At 37.2% G+C, this 17,924-nt stretch overlaps 1 protein-coding gene across 1 annotated transcript in view; it reads left to right on the forward strand.

Annotated features, from left to right (window-relative positions):
* The first annotated feature begins 1,264 nt into the window (after nt 1-1,264).
* Nucleotides 1,265-17,924, forward strand: part of LOC119557648 (chitin deacetylase 1) — an 81,251-nt gene continuing 64,591 nt past the window's right edge. The window contains exons 1-3 of the mRNA XM_037870499.1: nt 1,265-1,443; nt 15,250-15,341; nt 15,847-15,958. Of these exons, the coding sequence (XP_037726427.1) occupies nt 1,392-1,443; nt 15,250-15,341; nt 15,847-15,958 (256 nt within the window). The 5' untranslated portion in view covers nt 1,265-1,391. The remainder of the gene's footprint in view (nt 1,444-15,249; nt 15,342-15,846; nt 15,959-17,924) is intronic.

Here is a 17,924-nt window from a genome sequence, read left to right on the forward strand (position 1 = left end):
ATAATTTGAAATCGGTCCCTGTCACCGCTACATCCACACATTCAAAAAACTATTGTTTCGCCCACGGGCTAATTGAAATGCGCACGCATGCGCAGACTTATCTGCTTCCCAAAACCGGCTTTTGTTTCGTTTTCGAATTCACTCGATTCCGCTCGACTGAGTCGAGTTGAATCATCCGACAACCAGTTCAAACGAAAGTGAATTGAGTGAGTGATGAAATTGAGTTTGGGATTGTATACTGAGCGAACGAATAATGAAGCCTATGATCCATCGTTTTAGGGCGTCCGCACTGCAATACTTAGAAACCAGGGTTGGTCAATCTGCTACACTTGGTAAGGAAATCACACTTTATGCCGGACAAAATATATATGTCATGAATCAAGGTAAAAAGGTAATCAAAGTGCGAAAATTTATTTAAAGCAAAAGGCTTTTAACTAAAATCCAAGCAGTTAATAAGAAAAGGGTACGCAATAGTCGAGTGTCTCAACTATCATATACCCGTTGCTCAGCAAACCAATTTAATTTGTTAACTAATGGTCCGATGTAAGCCATTTAACAGTGAAAAAATATCTTTGACAAAAGGATAGGCGGACATGGCTATATCGAAATGGCTAGTGAACCTGATTTAGAACATACATGCCTTATAGGGTCGAAAAGTACCTGTTATACACTTTTCCCCGAGTACAATATACCCATGTACTCTTTGAGTAACGGGTAAATACTACAAAAAATTGGTCATGAATTAAGAACAGAAGAATCGAACTCGCGACATTGCAGGTATTGCAGGCTTCCAATTCGAAGTCAGAGACCCTTTTTTTCGCGACGCCCAACCCGAAGTACAGGTATTGATTTTGACCCAAGGAGCACATTAAATTACGAATTTCATTACACAATTCAAAAATAAATCCTCCTCTTATTACACAATGTACATTAAGCAAATAATAGGATATCATTCCGAAAACCAGCTTATTGTTATGTCTTCTTGCATACTTTTTTATTCTGTGACAGGAAGTTTTAAGATGGGTAATATTTAAGGGCTATCCATAATGGGAATTCGGTAACATCAACTAATCTGTTGCCTCTTTTTGTCCTCCTTTTTTAACCAATTTCGTTTCGTGTTTTTTGATTTTTTTCCTGAATATTTTGTTCAGCACTGTGAACCACTGAGCAGTCGACCACGACCGATCGAGTGGTTTTAGCCCGAGAGTTGGTAGAGAGCTGGGTCGCGTTGGCTTCTTGCAATTTCTCGGCCGTGGGGCTTGATCAGTTGGCAGTTTGCATTAGCGCGTGGTGGACGTCTCGCCCGCACCGATCTCTCTATCTCTCTCGTAGTATCTCGTTCCGGAATCGGCATATATATAATTTAATCCGTACACGTTGTCAGATTCAAGATGTTGCGGCAGAGTTTGGTGGCGGTGCTGCTAGTTATAGCTGGTGTTAACGGTAAGTTTCTGGTCAAACGACGAACGATCCACCAGAAATATAGTATATATAACTTCCGCATTCACCATATGGGTAAAAAACATATGGTTTTTTTTATGCAATTTTTGTTACTGTGGTTCGTGCGAGTGAAAGAAATCAGAGCACCAGAGATTGGATAGCCTCTTCCTGAGTATTTTTTCATTGGACTAAGTGCTCAGAAAACTAAGAAACCGACTACTTACTTCGCTTCCTGTTTGAATTAGGTAATACCACCAGCGGTTTTCCCAACTGGTTTTCACCCTGTCGGCTTGCAAGGTCAGCTATCCTGTCGGGGAAACTGGTTGACGGTCCATCCAGTTTGGGGCGACTACACTCTTCCCAGTTGCGTAATACAAAGTCTGCCAACTGACAGCCGACAACTGCCGATCTGACCTCCAACTTGATTAGCGGCAATTTTAAACACTCTCGCTTGGCTAGTCGCTCATGATAATTAGCAACTCAGCCACATAGCCTGTCTTCGGCATATATTTACATACTACACAGCAAAAAATCACCCAGAAAATGATTATTTTGCGCGAAATTCCTTACATAAAAACGTTAAAAAAAATGTCGAGCGAAATCAAGTATTCAATAAATTCAAGCAAAGAATAAATTAAGTAATTATTTTGCTCAAACCAGTTTTAAGCTAATTTGTGTGTTTGCTTAAATTAAAAAAACTACGTGGCTTATTCCAATTGTTTTAGTTCATACGATAGCGACATGATTGCTGAACATTCTATAAATGTGAAAGCGATCGGTCAAGTCGTTTTTGAGATATCTACTACCAGTTGAAAAGACGTGGTTTTTACACAAGCGCGTTTGAAAGTTAAAGTTCTCTCTTAGGCGCTCTGCCGGGCATTCCTTATGAACGCTGTAACTTTCGAACGACATATGAAATTGAAAAATCCTACTAGGGGTGGTCAAAAGTATTTAAGCAAAAAAAAAAATTAAATAAACTCATAATTTGAACTTACATCATGTACATTTTGGCATCAATTAAAAGGTCATTTAAGTTCCGTTTGAATGATCAAGATTTTTCTTAACTCCTTCAGTACTAATTGAAAATCCCGAATTATTGTGAAAATCTACTTTTTAAGCTTTTTTTTATGTATCGAAAACAAAAGTTTTTTGATGAAAAAAGTTTTTCTAAACAAAACAAGTAATAACTGCAAAAATAAGTTTTTGAAATCGTTTTCCTATAATTTTTATGATATTTTGAAAATGTTAAGAAATTTTCATTCATGCCATAATTGTCTCTTTTTCATACTTATTTTTTCTGACACTGTCACATTCAAAAAATCATAAAAATATAAGCAAAACGAGTTTTGAAAACTTCCTTTTGCAGTCATAGTCGTTTTGCTTGGTGAAACTTTTAGCATCAAAAAATTTTAGTTTTCAAGACGTGAAAAAAATTCAAAAAGTCGATTTTCACAAAAACTCGGCCTTTTTTAATAAGTTCTGAATGGATTAAGAAAAGTATTTTAAACGGAATTTAAATGACCTATCTATTGATGCCCAAGTGTACATAAAGTTAGTCCAAATTATGAGTATATTAAACTTTTGTTTTGTTTAAATACTTTTGACCACCCCTGTACATTAAGATTTATACCAAATATTTTTATTAACGCTTCTTTCTTGCTGTGTACCTCACGGAGTTCTTAAAAATGCAAATCGTGTAGAATTTCTGTACAGATTTCATGGTCAACTTTCGCTTTCATTTCAAGCTCACTTTATTGTTATACTTCTTTTCTAAAGGCCCATACTTACTTCAAGCATCTATGCGACTTCATCATCATTTGTAAAGTTTCTTCATTCGATTTCACTTTTGAGTGCATAACGGTAGACGAAAAACTTGTTTCCAAAAAGGTGCACATTACAGTGCATTAAGTAAGAGTATATGTAAAATGTAAAAAATAAAACGTATAAATAACGGGAATTGGAAATACCAATCGATTTTATTTTTTACTTGCTGGAAGCTTTGAACAGATGCTGTGCTTTATTTATGGAACTTGATTGTGACATTGATTTTACTTTTGTCTTATATTTGTTGGTCATCGGCAAACGCGTTGCATAATTGGTTTTGCTGTGTGATGGAAAATAAGCCAAAAAGTTTAACTAAAAACAAAAAACCCTGTCCTTTCATCAGCGCGCTATAACACAGGTGGAAAAATGTATATAAACGGTGCAACTTTTTTTGCTCGCTTTGTGAAATCGCTTGAAAATAAATATTACCCAATGATTTTAATGAAAGTGTATTAAATTAAAACTTTTATTACAAAAGGTACATTTATTTATAACTATTTTCTGACATTCATTGATGAACTAATAAAATATTTGTTTCTCACATTGTTGGCTTTTATCATATAAAAGAACCAACTTACTTTGGGCACACTTATGGCCAAAAAAGTTACTCTACGATATTAAATTAATGATATTATGAATTTGTATATTTCGCAAAAGACATACATATATACTTGTGTCTAGTTATTCAAAATGTAAAGCCTAAACAAGGTAGGTACTTTGTGCCCTACTATCGAAGTTTAATTTTATTGATGAATTGGCTTTATTGCTATAATATTTGGCATGCATTTTACAACGACAGTTTGTCTTTTATTTCTGTGAGTAGTTTCCATAGAGCAGCGGATGTGTGTGTGCAGCCACAATTAATAAATACAATATCAAGGTTTCAAACACAAGTTACAAACCCCTCTGATTGGATGGTATTTCAAAAACTACAGTGCTTTGTTTAGCGGTTGCAACCGCTGCGTAAAGGAAAATCAATTAATGACTAAAGAAAGTCAACCAGGAGATACGAAAAATTTCAATATCAATAAAGACATATTTATTTCATTCAAGTCATATTTATTTTGAGAAAAAATCATATTCTACCAATCCCGGTATAAATACCGTTACTCGTAGAGTAAAACGATGTACTAGATTCGTCGGAAAGTCTGTAACATGTAGATGAAAGCGATTCTGATCCCATAAAGTATATATATTCTTGATCAGGATCACAAGCCGAGTCAATCTAGCCACGTCTGTCTGTCCGTAAGAACGCTGAGATCTGGGAGCTAGAATGTTGGAACTTGGCATGCAGATTCTTGGGCTTCCTGCGCATCGCAAGTTTGCTTCAACAGGGTGCCACGCCCACTCTAACGCCCACAAATGACTATAATACGAAAACCCGCCTAGCGACCACATTTTGTAATATTTTGTAAAAATTTAAATCAGAGAGAGCACCAGTCATCATCAATTCAATCGAGATAGCATAACACATGCAGCAAGTAAACTGTTTTCACTAATACGCCACCAAGCCGTTAGGGGCGGTATAGGCTAGTTGGCGCTATAGGCTAGGTGGCGCTATAGGCTAGGTGTGTAAGTGGAATAAGCAGATTTGCTGCAAGTTTATCTCAATCCTTCTCGTACTCCCTTTATCTAAGTAAGGGGTATCTAATGATCGAGGCCATATACTATTGTGTCTTCTCTTGTTTTTACAATTTTTTTATGCCGCTCACTTAATGAAAACGAAATCAACTTAAATTAAAAATACACTAAAACGGAAAAGGAGGAAAAATTGGGCACATAAGCCGTTATAACGCAAATTTGTTCACAAAGGCAAGTGGGTTTGGCCATTACACACTCGGAGGTGAACACTGGGGTTTCCAATCGCCCGTCCCTTTCGACAGTTCCTGTAACCGTCTCTCTCACGCTGAGCTAACCAAATCGGCATTATTTACAATTTAAGTGTCGTAAATGCAGAAAAGCAGCGACTGAAACACGAGCACACAGCACGAAAAAATGGCAAATGTTGCAAAAGGAAGCGACAAAATCATTTAAGCAGCTTAACACGCACACACACAACAGACATAAACACTTACAGACACATGGACAGGCGTGAAAAATGAGGCGCAAAGCAGCCACAGAAATGCGTGAAAAATTACTTGAAAATACCAATGGATAAGCTACAAAAAATAACAACAGAAAACGCTTTACAAATAAGAGGAATAAAAACAGTTGCACACGAGAGAGACAGCTATAGGCGACGCTGAGTGTAAAATGTGTTAAGTAAATATCTGTACAGAAGCAACTGAATGGAAGTGTGTCAGCAAGCGGAAAACTTGATTTAAACTCTGCTTTAATGATAATAAATTATTCCAAGGACTTTATGTTATTCAGTAAATTCATAACAATAAAAAAAATAAAGTAAAAAATAAAGTTAGAAGCAAGCTTTTAATTATACCCGTTACTCGCAGAGTAAAAGGGTATACTATATTCGGCGGAAAATATGTAACTGGTAGAAGGAAGCGTTTCCGACCCCATAAAGTATATATATTCTTGACCAGGATAACTAGCCGAGTGGATCTTGCCATGTCCGTCTGTCCATATGAACGCTGTGATCTCGGAAACTATAAAAGCTGCAATACTGGGATTAGGCATGCAGATTCTAGAGATTCCTGCGCAGCGCACGTTTGTTTCGTCAATGTGCTACGCCCACTCTAACGCCCACAAGCCGCCTATAACTGTGCCTCCTACAGTTTTAATGCTAGAATAACAATATTAGCTGCATTGTATGTTCTGCTCAATACCTATAGTTAAAAAAAAATAGTTTGCCACGCCCAATTTAACGCCCACAAGCCGCCCACAAGCTTAAAAAAATCGTAAGTATGAACGCGGATGTCTCGGAAACTATCATGGATAGAGAATTGGGATTTCAGATTTAGATTCCGTAGTGCAAGTTTTGTCACGCGAATATGCCACGCCCACTCTAACGATTACAAACCGCCCAAAACTTTGGCGCCCACATTTTCATTTTTCTTAAAATATTCGTTTTGTTTAGGTTGGGACATCTGCTATAAATACAAAAATGCTTCACCCGACAGAAGTTCTTTTTGGCTAAATAAATTTCTTTGAATTCGGGAAAACCCGTTATAATTTTGTGCAACTAATATAAGTTAGACTTTTAGTTACATTTTGAGTTGTATGATTTTTATTGACTTTTTTCAAACATGCTATTTTTGTCACTTTTGAATCAAACTTTTTTGTGTCTTCTCAAAGGAAATACAAGATATTGTTTTCCGATCCGGCTCGGTCCGACCTTTTGGGAAGGTTTCATCCCGATAGCTTTAAAACTGAGAGACTAGTTTGCGTAGAAACGAACAGACAGACAGACAGACAGACATGGCTAGATCGACTCGTCTAGTGATGCTCATTAAGAATATATACATACACTTTATGGGGCCGGAAACGTATCCGTCACTGCGTTGCAAACCTCTGACTGAATTCATTATACCCCCTGCAAGGGTATTAAATGTAAAGTGTCATAAGAGGATTACCAAATGTCAGGGCAAGGAAAAAAAAACCTACAGACCTCTCCCCTAGGTGGCGATGCATTAATCTCCTTTTGGCAAAACAAAAGTGGTTACTTTAGACAAAGACTATATAATAGTCTATATTATCTTTGCTCGTGGGCTTGCACAAGTTCCTCTGCCACTGCTTCGAAGAACTGCCACTGATCAGTTCGCACACACAGAATAGAACAGCGGTCGACACTCACACTTCGACAAGTTTCGCAGAGCAAATCACTCGGACGAACAGAATTTAACATGTCATTGTATCCTCAGCTTCAGTTTGTCTTAGGCAAATATTTTGGTGTAAAGTTTGAAGTGCGGTCAAAAAATGTTTAATTATAAATTTAGAATTCTTTTAATCGCTCTTGTGACTGTGACAAATTAATGTTAATGAGCTCGGCTTCTTGTATTCTTGTTTTTGCTTGTGCTTTATGAAATGCCATAAACAACTTAGATTTTGTTCAGATAATTTGCCCACCCGACCGTAGTTTAACACCGAGACGAAGAAATAATCACTTATCATCATTTATCACTTATAGAGAGATTTTGACCAGCGATCTGAAAAACAACCAGAATTTTTAAAAAGATTTAACACGGTGTTGAGAAAATCGAATTTAAAGTTAATTCGCGCAGTACTGCGAGCTCGCAGACTGGTCGACCCATTCCCCTATATCTCGAAAACTACTTCAGATAGCAAAAAGGTTTTTTCTTGCACGCATTCCTAAAAGTACAAAGCCTGGCACTCAGATAGAAAAACAGTTTCACTAGTTAAAAAATCGTATTCTTGATAGTTTGACCGAAGTTTTCAGAATTCATCCGCAATGCATCAGCTCGAATGCGGATCTGCTCCGAAATGCCAATATGCCAACCTTAAAAGAAAGGGAGCCGGATTGGGAACTGGGTTATTCTGCTGGTACTGCAGGAAGTCGCCCAGCATCCTGGAAATGGTTATGGCTCATCCAGCTTTCCTTGCTTAGCTGGAGCTATTTTTTCCTCCTCCCTCATGAAGTTCACATGTAATCATAATAATATTATTATATATAGTTCCTATGGTACCTCTCTCCTCAGCGCTTCCTCCATCTTCGCCTTTGCTGGCAAGTAGTTGATGGTGGTGGAGTCCAGCGCCTTTCCAATGCAAAGCTTGTCAGAGACCGCTTAACTGGTGATTCTGCTAAAAATATACTTACATATATTAGTACAACTTACGTTTGTCCAGACCATATGCTTTTAGCCAGATTCTACATTCTCTGCGAGGATACGTCCGGCAGGAAGTCCATATACGAAGCGAAGTCCCACTCCTTCTCCAGTGGGTCTCCTCCAGCGCTTCCACTCTTATGCTGCTCTACCCTGTTGTGCTACTTGTAGTTGGAAATGCTTCCTGTGGGTCCCACACAACCCTTCATTGATTGGATTAGGCCTCTTTTTTTTTCTGCACTGAACTTCAATGTCGTTTTTTCGCGATTTTTGGGTTTTTCCTTCTATTTTTCCATTTTTGTATCGACACAGCTTCTGTATAAGCATTATAATTATACCCATTACTCGTAGAGTAAAAGGGTATACTAGATTCAGAAGGAAGCGTTTCCGACCCCATAAAGTATATATATGCTTGATCAGGATCACTAGCCGAGTCGATCTAGCCATGTCCGTCTGTCCGTCTATCCGTCTGTTCGTCTGTCCGTATGAACGCTGAGATCTCGGAAACTATAAGAGCTACAATTAGGAATGCAGATTCCTGAGATACCTGCGCAGCGTAAGTTTGTTTCAGCAGAGTGCCACGCCCACTCTAACGCCCACAAACCGCCTAAAACTATGGCTCCTACAGTTTTGATGCTAGAATACAAATTTTAACGGAAATGTATTGTTTCTACCGATTGATTAAAAAGAAAGTTTGCCACGCCCACTTTAACGCCCACAAACCCTCCACAAACTTCAAAAAATCGTAAGTTTGAACGCGGATATTTCGGAAACTATCAAAGATAGAGAATTGGGATCTCAGATTTAGATTCCGTAGCTTTATGCGCATGCCACGCCCACTCTAACGCCCACAAACCGCCCAAGCCTGTGGCGCCCACAATTTGTATGCTAGATAAAAAATGTTAACTGAAATGTATTAGTCTTGTCAATACATATCGATTGATTCAAAAAAAAATTGGCCACGCCCACTCTTACGCCCACAAACCGCCCAAGCTCCTTTCTTGTTTCTTAATATTTTTAATTGGCCTTAAAAGAGGGGTATTTTTTTTTGGTCATTATAAAGAGTAGTTTTCATTTGTGATTAATATTAGGTTTATATAGGTTTTATATACTGTTATTTAGTTTTATGGGCTTGGTGATTTTATTGGCGCAGGCGATATTGATGGATTGGGGGTCTCACTTTGTGTGTGTACCGACTGCTAAGGGCAGCGTCACCTTTCTAAGACGAGGGTAAACAGGGGCCGTGCTACCCAGGACTACCTCTTTCGAAGCCACCACCTCCTGTCCCTCGCTTTATCCGGCAGGTCCCACTAGGGCTTTGCTCAGTTCGCGCTGACACTCAAGGTTTACGCCAGGGAGCTGCCCAGTAGTTCACTTTGCTCTTCGCCTAGTGTAAACGAACCTTCCACCCTAGCCTCAACCTATTGCTGGTTGTCCCTGGCGTCTCTGTGATGTTCGATGCTTTCTCCGTCGGGATGTTTCTGCCGGCGACGTTTGCTGCTGACGATGTGTGCTGCTTGCGATATCCTGCGCGCTGCTCTTGGATGTGCTTGCTGCTTGGTTGGACGTAGCGTGGTCTCTGACACTCGGGGTGTCGGTCAGGTGCCGCTCTGGGACTTTGCCGGAAAACCGCTGGGCTCTCCAGGACTACGCCTCTTGAAACCATAGTCGATCGACTTCTCGTCCTTCATAGCTAGTCGGGCAAGGACCTGCTTAATTCCCACTTGATGAAACGGGCACGCCAAAGAAGTGCTTGACAGCGAGGCAGCAATTTATTGTTTGCAAAAAGGAAAAGTATCACTTATAGAGGCGATCCTTGTGGAATGCCATTGTGAAATAGTTCGCTTTCTGAGAATTCGTTGCTGAGGAAGTTTATTACGTATCTGAGTATTCTAGACCTTATCCTATTACATATCATCGCGCTGGACGATCTGGTTTGCGATCGTTTTCTCAAACTATTTCTAGCTAAAATAATAATTATTGTCTTTAAGTCTTTTTCAATCAAACTACTATAAGTCAATACAATCAAAGGTGTTCTACCTTTTAGAAATAAAACGAGAATGTTTTCTCGTGTAAAATATTTATTTTGCTAATGTCATTTTTAATCATCCACATACTGATGAAGCAAATTTGTAAAGGGGTACGTTGCAGTTAGATTCTATAAAGTATATATGTATGTATGTTCTTGGTCAGGATCACTAACCAAGTCGATCCAGCCATGTCTGCCTCTCAGTCCGTATGGTCGCTGTGGTTTTTAAAACTATAATGGCTAGAGGGTTGCGATTTCAGATTCAGATTCCTTAGCTTCTGATTCATAAGCTAATAACTAATATTGGTTAGATGAGTAACGGATATAAGATAGTAGAGGTACTTGACTTAGCGTTTAACCCTTTTTTCCTTTTGTTGTCATTACTTTTTGGTTAAAAAAACTTTTAAATAATTTAGCTAGTTAATGTCAGCCTAACGACATTTCGTACGAAAATTTTATTTAATTTGCCAACTGTTCGATGTTCCCCCTTTAACTTTCATAAAAATGTTATATATATTATGGTCAGAGGAAAAAAGAAATCACAATGCGACAATTCCAAGGAAAGCATCAACCGAAAAAGTTACAGCAAAATTAAACACGAAAACGTATTGCATGATGTGCAAAAAATAAAGATTTTTGCAGCTCTTTAGCAGATTTTACCCCTTTTTGTTCTCCAATTTTATTTATTTTCTCGCGCACATTTAATTTGCCAGAGCAAGACACAGGCAACGTTGAGACCGACAGAGTGGGAAATGTATCCTTTTCAACGTTACGGTTCTCGGCTTATTTTTAATTATTATTTTCCGCATTGGCAATTTCTTAATTAAGGGCAAAGAACAAAAAACGGTTTCCATGTAATTGGCCTTATGACTTTTAAATAAATGTGCAACAAAATTTTTAATATTATTTTTCGCCTTTTTATTGTCGTCAGGTCTGTGAAAGTTCGAACTGATTGATATTTTTTCAATATAACTGAGTGGAAATATTCTTAACATTCAAAGTTGTTGTGAGGGATGTTGAACAAATTATGTATCGCTAGCATATTTTACCCAAGTGGCACGCCTACCCTAACGTACACAAACGTACAATTTTGTAGATTTTGTTTCAGTGTAAATTGAAATGCATTTCATTTCTCAGTGCCTATAGCTTTATTATTGAAAATTTTTGACTAAGTTAAACAGGCTTTAGGTACCTCCCCCATGAAAGTTGAATTGGACCATTTAAGAATTGTGCTTCAGCTCAACTACCAGGAGTGAAAGGGGGTATTAAGCCGCTTATAGGACGTCGCCTCATTAGCCATGACATTTGGTCTCCTGCCAGTGACTCGGCCAGAGTTTATGGGCATGGATGTTGGCTTGGTCTCGGATAATAAATATTAATTAGCTATAATAATTATATGAACATGTTTCTCGCCACACTTTCCTATTGTCCCATTGTTTTTGTTATTTATTCTGGTATTGCTTTGTTATTGTTTATTTTTCACATTCCATTTAAATTAACTGTCAATTTTGTTACTTTTTTCCCCGCGTCGTATCCGTTGTTGTCGGATAAATATACGCATAAATTGACTAAGTACCAACACTCAAATAGTTTTGGAAAATATGCATAGGATTTTTGTATGCCTTTGTTTGACAAAACTTTAAGTGTTCCCTTTAAAATATACTTATTGTTAATAGCTATTGAAAATAAAACCGAAATGAAAACCGAAAAATAATGAAATGTTAATGCCAAAAATCATCTGCAAATACCACTAAAAGTGCAACATTAAATGGCAAAAGTTAAAAAAGGTTGGGAATAAGGTGCAGTTTTGTATGCCCAACCCAATAGCAAACACTGGATGAGTGCATAAGTTCGTGCCCGGTTCCGCTATGAGCCGTTCGAACCGTTTGGGAGTGGCGCCCATGAAAGAAATATATTTATATTAAATAAAATAAATAAATAAAATAATTTCATTTTGTATTGAGTTGCTTTGTGAAAAGACGCATGGAAGTTGTATAACCAAGGAGTATATATTAGTCATATGTTCTGCCGATGTAATATAGTACTAAGTATAACATTGTATGCTAATCTTAATTTTAAAATTAATATATAAATAAATGTCAAATTATATTATACAAATCCCGCAAAGAAAAAACTATGTGCGCTGCAACAAAAAATATTTGCCAAGTTTTTTTATTTTGTGTGCCAGAACTCTGCAAAAAGTATCTCCCGACACAATGTTTTCCAAGTGTCATTTTAAGAATCTTAATAAACTTTCTTTGACTTAATATAAAGTCATCGATCGGCCAATATTGGCTTGTCGTTTACAAAACTTAATAAATAAGTAAGCAAGAACACGCTTCCGATACGCTATAGGTTTAAAAATAATTATATTTATTCAATACACAGTATACGTTATGGTTGCAAATTTATTTATTTATTTGTTTATAGTTCATAATATATCTGCAATTATTATTTTTTAACTTAACATCATTAATCTCATTTATTTCATTTCTAGAACCAAAGAAAATTATTTTAAGAGGAGTGAATTATTCAAGCTAATCGCCAGCTAAATATATTTATTTTCGACAATAAATTATCAAGGACATTATCAACTTCGCATGTATTCGTTAAATTCAATTTTGCTATTATTGGTTTTTCGGTCTTAGCTTTCAATTAATTGCCATTTTCGTGTCATAGCAACAATGAAAAATCATAAAACTGATGTATAATTATACTTATAATGAGAAATACACGCAGCCCACGACGCGTATACGTAATGCAATTGTGTCCAATAATAGTTTTCATTTAATTAACATTTAGCTCCAAAATGGATATGTTTTATGAATAATTTAAGCGGCAGTCAACCGGGATAGTGGGCGTAATTATAAACGCCGCTGGATCTCATCGAAAAACGGATTTAGGAAATGTGAACTGTGTTGGTCTTCTGCTGTTTGTAGTTTTAGCCCTCTGTTAATCTAATGCTGTAGTCAATTTGTATTCATTATAGTTAAACTTGTCCTAAACCGCAACAAAACAGGCGTTGTATATAAAGTTAGAGTTTGATTTATTAATTAGTTTTTCTCGCTTTCATTTTTATGAATTTTTTGCTACATGATCAAAAAGTTTATGGACATTTAATTATAATTTTTCTGTTATCTATTTATTTATTGGTTACATTCGCTTATCTCTCACCCCATTCTGCGGTTTTTTGTAAATGTCAAGCCACCAAGCCTTTTAAGCTTAGATTTGCCTCATTAAAAAATATGTGTGTATATTTAGTCTGCGAAACCCCTATACATACATAAATATGTATTAAGCGATAATAGTTTGTATTAATCCTGCCGGTCATTCCTGCATACATGTACGAATAAATTTGATGCGTTACACATGAAGGCGTTCATAAAGTATGAAGTCTGCTTTGCAATATATTGCCGGATATTTAAATTCCACGCGCAACTTAACTCTATAAAGAAGTTAATGAAAATGGTTTATGAATCCGTCGGATATACCATCAAATTTCCATGCCATACGGGATATCAGTGTAGAAGGTGCTTATGTTTAAATTTCAGATTTGTTTATTCAATTTAAAGGTGTTTAGTCCTCAAAACATATTTTGGTAACCGTAGAAATTAAAGTGCCAAAATATTTACGCACAAAACCTTGTTCTCTTGAAATTTTATTTCAAAATTAAGTAGCTTTTCTATATTTGCTTTTAAAATATACCACTGGTCAACAAGTAAGGTGAATTTGTTTTTTGTTCGATTTTCGTGGTGTGGTGCATTATGAATTCCTTCCACCCGGTCGAACTGTTAATAAGAAATATTATTTGTAGTAATTCGTCTAAATAGACCAGAATTATGGGCAGCAACAACTCTTGGTTTTGCATCCCATTAATGCACCGGCTCACATTTCAATCGACCTTCGTGACCATTTCGCCAAAAATTTGACGCATATTGCTCCGCAATCACCTAATTCCCCTGATTTGGCTCCGTATGACTTCTGGCTATTCCCAAAACTCAAGAGACCACTCTTGATTGAGAAGATAAAAAAATTGGCTATACCGAAAAGGGGCTATTCGTCATGTTTCGAGGATTGGAAAAAACGTTGGCATAAGTGCTTTTCATCGGAAGGGGAGTACTTTAAAGGGGATGAGTTTTATTTAGAAGAATAAATAAAGATTTTTAGTTTTGCAAGCAAATGCACCTTACTTTTTGCCCACAGTAGTATGCAGGCTTTTCATTCTTGACAATAAATTCGAAAGCAACTCGTAACTGTATTTATAGGGGGCCAACCACACCCGAATTAAATATCATAGATGGTCACTGATTACTGATGAACTAACGTGACCATGGCTGACCAACAGATACTTTAATAAAGTCTTATTATACCCGTAACTCGTAGAATAAAAGGGTATACTAGATTCGTCGGAAAGTATGTAACAGGTAGAAGGATGCGTTTCCGACCCCATAAAGTATATATATTCTTGTTCAGGATCACTAGCCGAGTCGATCTAGCCAAGTCCGTCTGTCCGTATGAACGCTGTGATCTCGGAAACTACAAGTATATGTAAGAGCAAGAGAGTTGAGACTTTAGATTTAGATTCCTTAGCTTCGAACGCAGCGCAAGTTTGTTACGCGAAATTTCACGCCCACTTTAACGCCTTCAAACAGGCAAAAACTGTGGCTCCTACTGTTTGAAGGCTAGAAAAAAGTATAACTAAAATGTATTGCTCTCGAAAATACCTATCGATTGCCCTAAAGATGTTAAAACGCCCATTCTAACGCCCACAAACCGCGTTAACTGTAATGTATTGATTTTGTCAATACCTAATTATTCATACCCATCTACATGCCAAAAATTATTCAGATAGGACCAGTTATTAAAAATAGCAAACTCAATCGTGATTGCACCCCACATGGATAAAAACGGCATGCAGCGACGCTGGGGGGCGCTATAGGCTAAATGGCGCTATAGACTATGTGGCGTGTTAGTGATAACAACCACTTTGTTGAAAGCATATTGCCATCCCGTTCACACTCCTTTTAGCTGAGTAACTGGTATCTTGTACTCGAGACCATTGCTTATATCGTTTTTACTTGTTAAATTTGTTTACGTAGAATACGTCGAAAGATTCTAGCCATAAACAAAAAAAAATTTAATTTTAAAGTCCATTTATCACCCATTCTAAATCGATCAAACTAAACGATAATTTTCCATTTTCTTGACTATTTGCAGGCCAGGGAAAGGAGAAGGAGGAGTTCCAGTGCCCCTCACATATCGCCAATGGCAACTACGCTGATCCGGCGACATGTCGTCGTTTTTACCAGGTAAGTGAACCCGTTACTCATACAGTTAAAGGGTATGTTCAAATCGTCGGAACGTATGTAACAGGTAGAAGGAAGCGTTTCCAACCCCATAAAGTATATATATTCTTGGTCAGGATCACTTAGTCAATCTTGCTATGTCCGTATGAACGCTGAGATCTCGGAATGTTGGAATTAAGCATGCAGATTCTTGGGCTTCCTGCGCAGCTCAAGTTTGTTTTAGCAGGGTATTATCAATACCCATCTTTATGACAAAAATTGTTTATTAAAGTTATAACGAAATAGCTATAAATAAATAGAAAATTCAATAGAGGGAAAGAGGGATGGAGATTCTAGCAGCAAATCGGCTGTCCAGCCCATAGGAATGAACGCTCGGTGGCGCTTTTGTGTGGTCTGCAATCTAGCACTCCCTTTAGCTGAGTAAAGGTATCTGACAGTGGAGGGCGACTATAGCTCGTTTTCTCTGATTACAATTAATGGTATCTTTTTTACACAACCTATCTTATAGTGCGTCGATGGATATCCGTATTTAAACCGCTGTCCATCTGGACTCTTTTTCGATGATCTGCAGAAGTACTGCACATTCAAGGATGAGGCCAAATGCGGTCCTCTACCAACAAGTAAGTAATTAGGAAAGTCTCAAAATTTTTGAAGAAAGTGCAACATAAATCAGGGCGAACAAAGAAAATGGCGCAAAAACTGTAAGTGCACTCTAACTGTGGTCACCATTTCTTGGGCAGGTTTTCCCTCCATCTGTCTGTCTCGGCTGCTAAACGATTTGAAGTTTTAAGAGGGACACAAAGACCCCAGACCAATAAGACCGGCTGGGACGGTACAAGCGAACTTTGGGCCAAAACAATTGCCAGGCTAAGCTGGGAGCATACAATTTATTGGAAGTTTCAAATATAATTTTGGCAGACTGAACATGCAGAAAATATATCCATATATTTAACAAAATATTTGTCCCTTATAAACTTGGCCAAAAGACGAATACACAGTTTTCAAAATAATTTCAATTTAACAATACATAAACCGTGCCAAGCACTGGCACAGGCTCGGCCGTTTGTCATAATTAAACAAATCAAAAATAATTCCATGGGAAAAGATTTTAAAAAAAATGGCCAAAAATAGCATTTTTCTTAGGTCAGTTTTCTCCAAATCGTTGCCTAAATAAAATTGTTTGACAAGACTCAGAATCCGCACAGCGATTGGCAAATTCGTAATGTTCAATAGTAAATAGTTAAATCCTAATCCAAAACAATATATAAAAAAATCATTTGAAATTAGTTGTATACCTTAAATGTTTTTTGTCCTAAGTCAAAATGAGTTAAAACTATTTTTAAATAGATGCTTAGAAATTCCTATTTTTCTTCTCAGTATACAAGCACGGAGAGACTAAAGGAGAACATTTCTCGGACCCAATGTCGTACATTAGGAAGCAATTTTGAGTAAATGTCGCATAACTCATTTATGGTTGCAAAATTCGTGTGCATGTAGTATTGTGTTTGAGTTAGGCAAAACCAAACTGAAACGTAACCAAAATCGAAATCGAAATGTACCCGATGACACAAGCAATGAGCAAATGGTGGCCACCACTCCGGGGACACAATTCCAAACATTGTCCGCTCTATTGACTTGCCTAACGACGCTGCCCAAAGGGCCACCTTGCCGCAGGGAAAAGGGAGGTTGAGATATGGGTTGGAAAAGGGGGAAGAACGGAGGTTAAGCAATAGCCAAGATGAATGCCAAGTACTTTGGAAAACCACCCGACCACCCACAACATTGAGTGCACTTCAAATGAGGCACAAACGCGACCGCTTAAGAATATCCTAGTCTGTCTTTTGCTTTCCCTGTATCTATACACTGTGTGTCATTGGACTAGCAATGTAAATTTAAGGCCATAATACTTTACTTTATTTCCGCATATTTGTAGATATATCTTCAAGTAATTCAGTGGATGTGATTTAACTTATCTTCGCAATCCCATTTTCCTAAAACGTTTACAAATATATTAACATAGCTGCAACATAAAGTTGGTTAAACAATGTGAACATAAATCCATTTAAAGTCGATTTTTCCTTGGACTACAGTTTTTTTATGTGCTAGCATTATTATACCCTTGCAGAGGCTATAATGATCAGTCTGAAGTTTGCAACGTAGTGAAGGAGACGACTTCATAAAGTATACTTGTATTATTGATCAGCATCACTAGACGAGTCGTTCCAGCCATGTCCGTCCGTCTGTCCTTCTTCCTTCTGTTCGTTTCTAAACGAACATAAAGATTCCTATTGTTTGTTTCTTAGGTTTGTTTCTTAGGTTAGTTTGTTTAATACTTCAGAATTTCTAACCATTGGAACGATCGGATAAATAATGGAGAAATAATAAGAAAATATATATAGTTTAATTATTTTTTTATCATAGTCTCTTTTACTCCAGTATATACAAATTTTTCGTTATTTCAGAACATCGCAAATTATTGTCGGCAAAACGTATACGCTAGTAAATTTAAATGCAAGGATATATAGTTTCCTTTTTTTTATGTTAAATTATTTTTTAATTGATTAACCGGTGAATAATACCTGAGGT

This window comes from Drosophila subpulchrella, chromosome X, assembly GCF_014743375.2.
Source record: "Drosophila subpulchrella strain 33 F10 #4 breed RU33 chromosome X, RU_Dsub_v1.1 Primary Assembly, whole genome shotgun sequence".
In the NCBI taxonomy this organism is placed as follows: domain Eukaryota; kingdom Metazoa; phylum Arthropoda; class Insecta; order Diptera; family Drosophilidae; genus Drosophila; species Drosophila subpulchrella.